Source organism: Cygnus atratus, chromosome 25, assembly GCF_013377495.2.
Source record: "Cygnus atratus isolate AKBS03 ecotype Queensland, Australia chromosome 25, CAtr_DNAZoo_HiC_assembly, whole genome shotgun sequence".
In the NCBI taxonomy this organism is placed as follows: Eukaryota; Metazoa; Chordata; class Aves; order Anseriformes; family Anatidae; genus Cygnus; species Cygnus atratus.
Window position 1 is genome coordinate 1,689,889 of NC_066386.1, and position 6,206 is coordinate 1,696,094.

At 52.7% G+C, this 6,206-nt stretch overlaps 1 protein-coding gene across 1 annotated transcript; it reads right to left on the reverse strand.

The window, feature by feature from the left end:
* Positions 1–355: 355 nt before the first annotated feature.
* Positions 356–4,508, reverse strand: LOC118260879 (keratin, type I cytoskeletal 42-like). The gene is made up of 8 exons (XM_035571425.1): positions 4,496–4,508; positions 4,140–4,336; positions 3,690–3,772; positions 3,241–3,397; positions 2,980–3,141; positions 2,525–2,650; positions 2,105–2,331; positions 356–478 (listed from the first exon to the last, which is right to left on the reverse strand). Exons 2-8 carry the CDS (start codon positions 4,311–4,313, stop codon positions 427–429), a joined length of 981 nt encoding a protein of 326 aa, XP_035427318.1. The 5' UTR covers positions 4,314–4,336; positions 4,496–4,508; the 3' UTR covers positions 356–426.
* Positions 4,509–6,206: the final 1,698 nt, after the last annotated feature.

The window sequence follows — 6,206 nt, forward strand, 5'->3', positions numbered from 1 at the left end:
TCCCTTATAATAACTGCTTCGTGGAAGTAGATCAAACATTCAGAGAAGCCCTGATCTGAGGTGGATTTCTAGCCAAGGGTATATGATAAATATAAGTGTCTGAGTAACAAGTTTTTTTAAATACTTGTATTATAAATTACTTGTAGAATTGTTTTGCGGGTTCAAGGCTGTATCAGTAGTAGCAGAGTTTTATTAGAGACAAGCTTTGGTAGTTGTTAGATGACCGACCACAAGACAGATTAGCCCACGGGTGGAGGTCCATGGTGGGCTCCAAGCAGCATCGCAGGAGGAAGCAGCAGGCAGAGGGGCGGCAGGACGGCAGCATTCTGCAGGGTCCCTTCCAGCTGGTGCCATGCGCAGAACTGAGAACTGCCAGGTGGTTTTTGCGTTGCTTTTTCCAAAGGATTTGTTCTTCGAGAGACCTCCTCAGAGGGGCGTGTGGTGGGACTGGCAGGGAAGCTCTCTTGTCTGCAGTGACCTGCCAAGAGAGAGGAGGAAGCACTGCTTTTTCCGAGGTTTCCTCCATGTACCCCTTTGTCCTTTTTTTTACATTCCCCCTTCCTCTTGTCCTGACATTTCTTTTACCTCTTCTCCCTAGCTTGCTTGATCTTATGTCCTTGCTGAAAGGCTGATGACTGACTTTGCCTCCCCCAGCCAGTTCTTCATTTTCATGTTGCGCGGATGCTCTTATTGAAATGTATTTACTCCTGGTAACTCCCCAGTGACAAAACTGTTTTCTTTGCATAATTTATAAATGTCCCCTGGGTGCATCCCTTCCCGCTGCTTTCTGCTGTACCTAATTAATCCCCAAGCTCTGCCACCAGTGGTCACACCCACGATCCTGCTGTCTGACCTGTGCTGTCTTTCTCCAGGAAAAAGAAACCCTCTGCAGCTCCTCACCGCCCAGAAAAACCTGGACATCTCTCGTCCTCCTCTTCCCTGAGAAAATGGCTGGGCTAAAGCAGCAGCTCGTGGCCACCCTTACAGGCTCCTGGAGGACACCTCACCTCTCTCCCCAGAGCGCACGGCCTTAGGACAGGCACGGCTGGCACAGGCTGGCTTTAAGCCCCCCACTTCTTGCAGCCGGTGGGACTCCAGGGACTCCTCTTCCCGCTTGCCCTCTGTGGAAGGGAGACAGCTCTGGTAAGAAAAGCCCCCATCAGTCGCACCCTGGAGAACTGCCCCGTGCCGGGCAGTTGTCCCTGTGTCCCTTCAGCCTCTGGTGGCCTCGTAGGGGGCAGAGGCACAGCTGAGGTCCCGTTTCCCCTTCAAGCCACGAGGGTCATAAGGAGCAACATTTTGCACACCTTCCATCCCGCCTGTCTGTCCTGACACTTGGGACTGCCTGAGGCTCTGCGACGAGCTCTAACAGTTCATTTCATCCACTGCAACTGGCATTTTGGAACAAGAGCTGATTTTTCATGTAACTAATTTAGGACTGGAGGGCCCAGGAGAGCCCGCTTCGGGGCACTACCATTAAAATACCTTTTTCCAAACCAATGGAGCAGGTGGGTGCTCGGGCCGGTTATGAGTGTCTGCTGCTCTTTATGATGTTAACAGCATGCCTCTCTCTTTCAAAATCTCCGTCAATGGGAAGCAGGGAAGAGCCAACTGCTTTGCATACAAATTAAATTCCCCAAAACTGTAATTAAAATTGTTGTGCAAAACTGAAAATGTTTAGATAATTTATTGTTTCAGTTAGTTTAACTGCCAGTCCCTAATCCTGTCAAGCAGTGGCAAAGCCAATAAAGCCCGGTTAAATGGCAGTTTTCACAAAAGCCCTTGCCCAGCTCAAGCTGAAAACCACCCTGGAAGGCGGCGAGATTCCACGCCATGCCGGGTGGCGGCGGTGGGCTTGGTGGGCTCTCCAGCTACCTGCACTGCCCCAGGAGGAGAGAGTGATCTTTGGCTCGCACCCAGGACATTTAGCAGAGCCAAATCCTCAGGTGCCTCGTGATTTGCTTCCCAGCCCTGTCTGGTAACAGGTCACTGCTGGTTGCTCACCGCAGCGTTGTTTTTACCACTTGTATCTCAAGCTTTCCTATATCCCCTAGTCAAAGCCTGGAGAATTTACTGCGCCCCGGTTTGTCTGCAGTCTGCGTACATGATGTCGTGCTGCCCGCCCTCCAGCAGGCAGTGGTAGGTCTGGATCTCCTGCTCCAGGCGGCACTTGACGTCCAGCAGGGTCTTGTACTCCTGGTTCTGGCACTCCATCTCTGCCCGTATTTCGGCCAGCCGCTGCTCCACGCAGGAGATCTGGCTCTGGAGCTCAGCAAGGTATTTGTTGTAGCGACATTCAGTTTCTGCCAAAGAGGACTCCAGATTTTCTTTCTGAGAATGGAAACAGAAAAAGGAACCCAGGTACGCTGCAAGCTTAGCCCACTTGGTCACAGGGTGCCGTGACACTATGGGAGAGGTCCCACCGAAAAGCTGGGTCAGAGTGTCCCAGCTGGACAACTCTGGTCGTGCAGCTTTCCAGAGGAGCTGGGGAGTCTGAGATGCAAATCGTGGTGGCATCGCTTACCATGGTGAGCTGGGCTTGCACATTGATCTCCAAGGCCTGCAGCTGGCGTCTCAGCTCAGTGACCTGTTTGTTGCTTGACTCTATCTCCTGGCTGCTTGTGATGACCTCCAGGTTCACCTCCTCCACCTGCAAAGTCAGCACAGGGCGCTCCTTCCCTCACCTCGCCACAGCATCTCAGCGAGCCGGAGGGCTTCAACCACGCTGCTTCTGCTCGCGCTGCAGCAACCCAAGTATTTCTGAATCTGAAGCCTCCCCCTTCCTCAGCTGTGACCCTGTACCACCACGCAGTGCCTCCTGTATTATACTGCACTGTAATTGGCAGTATAATTAATTGCAGAGCACATCCCTGGCAGGATTGCTGCTACCCAGACATCCCCACTAAGCGGAGGTGACTTAATCTCTCGTTTTTCCCCCCGATAGGCAGAGTAGGGTAGAGCTGAGCACGTGTACAGTACCTTGCAGGCATACCACTGCTCGGTCTCTTTGCGGTTGCGCTCCATCAGCGTTTCGTACTGACACCTCAGGTCCTCCAGGATCTTCCTCAGGTCTGGGCCGGGGCAGGTGTTGACCTCCACGCTCACATCGCCCGTCGCCTGTTTCCTCAGGCAGTTCATTTCCTGCATGGGAGATGCGCGGCACCATGTCAGCAACATCCACACTCAGCGGGGCCGTGGCTTCTTTCTGTGTGTTTCTGGACGAGCGGGGAGGGATCTGACCTCCTCGTGGTTTGTCTTGAGACAGCACATCTCCTCGGTCAATGCCTCGCACTGCAGCTGCAGGTCAGTCTTGCAGCTGGCCAGCTGGTCCAGGACGGGCCGTAAGTTGCAGATGTCTGTGTCCACGTTTTGCCGGAGGCCGCATTCGGTCTCGTACCTTAACCACAGGCAACAGAGGAAAGCCAGCGTGTCAGCACAGCATGGCAAGTCCCTGAGTTGGGTTCATGGGGAAAAAAATGAGGAGCAAGCTCTTCTCTCGCTTCTGGCATGCTATGCTATGAGCGTTGTCAATGATATCCATGCCTTTCACAGAGACCTGTGTTTAATACGGCAGCACGACAAGCAATTGTGTGCCCCCAGCACTGCGTTAGGGTCTCCGCGTCACCGTCGCTCACCTGCCCGTCCACAGGCAGTGTGAACCGCTCAGTCTAGCACGGGGCTGTACTCACTTCACTCTGAAGTCGTCGGCGGTCATCCTGTTGTTGTCAATGTTCAGAAGGATTTTGTTGGTCTCCATAGCTGCACACAGGATCTGCAAAGGAAGCCAGAGGAGAGAGATTTGGGCTGGCAGGTCCTGCTGGCTCGAGAAGGACCAGGAGGAAACATCTGCCGGGGTACTGCAACCCAGTCCTTTTATAATCAATTCATATATTGGGGTTATAAATCAGTTAAATGGCATTTCACTGGGAAAATCTGCGTGCCAGCTTGGTGGAGCAGCTGCAGAAACCTCAGTTCACTGTAAATGCAGTGTGCTCCTCGCTCAAGCTGTCACATTGCATATAACTTGTCGCTCCATGTGCACCTCCAGAGACAAATACTGCCTCTGCCACTTCACATTGGACATCTGCATGCGAAAGCGAAGCCCCAGAAAAGTATTTTCTTGAAAAGCATTGATTTACCTGGTTTTGAAGATCTTCAATTTCCTTATGAAAACAGCTGTAGTCGCGTGGCTCACAGCTGGGCCCTACTTTGGCGTACCACTCCCTGATCTTGCACTCGAGATCCGCGTTTTCTCCCTCCAGGAGCCGCACCTTGTCCAGGTAGGAGGCCAGGCGGTCGTTGAGGTTCTGCATGGTAGCCTTTTCATTGTTAGCGAACAGGATCCCCTCTCCGCAGCCAGCGCCAGCCCTGGCGAAGCCCCCAGCGACGCCACGAGCGCACATGCCCCCGCCGCCGAATCCGATGGTGGAACAAGCCCTCGGCGCGGCTCCGAAGCTCCCACCGGCCGCGCTGCCAGCGCTCAGCGGCTTCCCAAGTAATCCCTCGCTCGAGCTGCCGCCCGAGAAGTTGCCAGCTGCACCCGCGAAGTCACAGGCAGCGTGTCTGCCCGAGGAGGCGGAGGAGACCTTTCTGCCAGCCCCAGCCGCCAAGCTGCCGGCGCTGCTCCTGCCTTGAGAGCAGGCAGTGACGACCTGCCTGACGGCACAGCTCATCCTGAGAGCAGCGAGGATCCAGCCCAGAGCCCAAGGCAAGCTGCACAGATCGCCGCGGGATCAGGCTGCCATCCCTCTGTCCCCACAGCTGCCTATTTATACCCTTCCCCGTGGATGTTAGCCAGAGCAGGGCTGTTTATTCTTCCTCCTTGTGACCTGGCTAGTTCTCTTTTTTTTTTTTTTCTAGCCTGGAATATTTCCCCATAGGCGTTTGTCTCCAGCAATCCCACAACAGAAAGATGCTTTGGTTAACAGAAGCGTGTTTCAAAACTACATCAAAAATGGTACTTCCTGAATCATCAGGTTTGACTTGTGATGACAACCAAACAGCAGTGACACAAAAAAAAACGATACCCGAGAGAGCCCGGGGATTGAAACGCAGCAATTATCCATCCCTGGTGTGGGCAAGTCTGCCCGGAAAGTGAGAGCTGTCGGAAAGGTGCCCACCTCCTGCCCGACAGAGCCTGTCCGATCCCTTTGCGACCCAAAGCGAGGGTGCCCATTGTGCCTTGGGGTGCCTGGGGCCAGGGCCAGGAGAAGGCTCCGGGCTGCGCTGCCTGTCCCTGAGCGCACGGCGCTGGGGACCCCTGGTGCACTGGGGGCGGTCAGCTGGGTGAGATCCTGCCTGCGTCTCCAACATTGGACCTTGAGAGTGGAGAGCACATGAAAATACCGTGCTTGAGTGTACCGGTGATTGCTTGGTGCTTCTCTGTCTCTTGCATGCACCCAAATACCCCCTTCCAGAGGGGACACACCAGGATATTTGCTCTGCTGCTTTCGAAGGTACACAAAGTATGCAAGTGTTTATCGAAAACGAAAGAGAAAAGGAGATTTCCTGAGTACCAAACGTTGCAGTCAGCTACAAGTATTCACTGCCAAGAGAGGACAGCCACATAAGATGTTTCATAAGATTTCTAAAACAGTAGCATGGAGAATTCTAGAAGCAGCCTGATCATGTGTAGGTCTGACCCAGTTCCAACCAGCACCATGGAAATTCTCTGAATATCATCCAGGAGAAGCGTGTTAAATTTAGAAAAGAGAGAAGAGAAGAAAAGGAAAAGGATATTAAAGCTAATTTTTAGTCTTGGAATGCTGAATTGAGGAAGAAGGGAAATAATTAAAATGTTTTGTCATCCGAATCTTTCATTTTATTAGTAGTATTAATACAGCCATGGTAATATTGGCTGCCTTTTCCCCATTTGTTGTTCAGCATTGGCTTTGGCGTCCAGGTCACCTGGACACTTCACATAAAGGATGCGTCAGGTGCAGCCTGTTTCAGAAATATTGCTTATGCCATTTGGGTAAGTTCATTAGTCTTGATTTTTATCTTGACACTGCAAATCCAGAACACCTTAAATGTGGTGTGGATTCTGTGTATGTCCATCCTTTGTTACGTCCCTAATTAGCCAGTGAAGCCTGTGCCATGGTGCCATGGCGTGCCTCATCGGTGGCGAGGTCCGGAGCATGCCAGGGCTTCTGCCTGCAGCTGCCCTCACCGCTGGAGCCGTGCATTGGGGCTGAACAGTCAGCATC

What these genes read in the sequence shown, in the direction of transcription:
- LOC118260879 (XM_035571425.1), bottom strand. Translation starts at nt 4,313, where the DNA reads ATGCAGAACCTCAACGACCGCCTGGCCTCCTACCTGGACAAGGTGCGG. An exon ending in GCCGACGACTTCAGAGTGAA is followed by an intron (nt 3,398 to 3,689) that starts GTGAGTACAGCC and finishes CCTGTGGTTAAG; the next exon opens with GTACGAGACCGAATGCGGCC. An exon ending in TCAAGACAAACCACGAGGAG is followed by an intron (nt 3,142 to 3,240) that starts GTCAGATCCCTC and finishes TCTCCCATGCAG; the next exon opens with GAAATGAACTGCCTGAGGAA.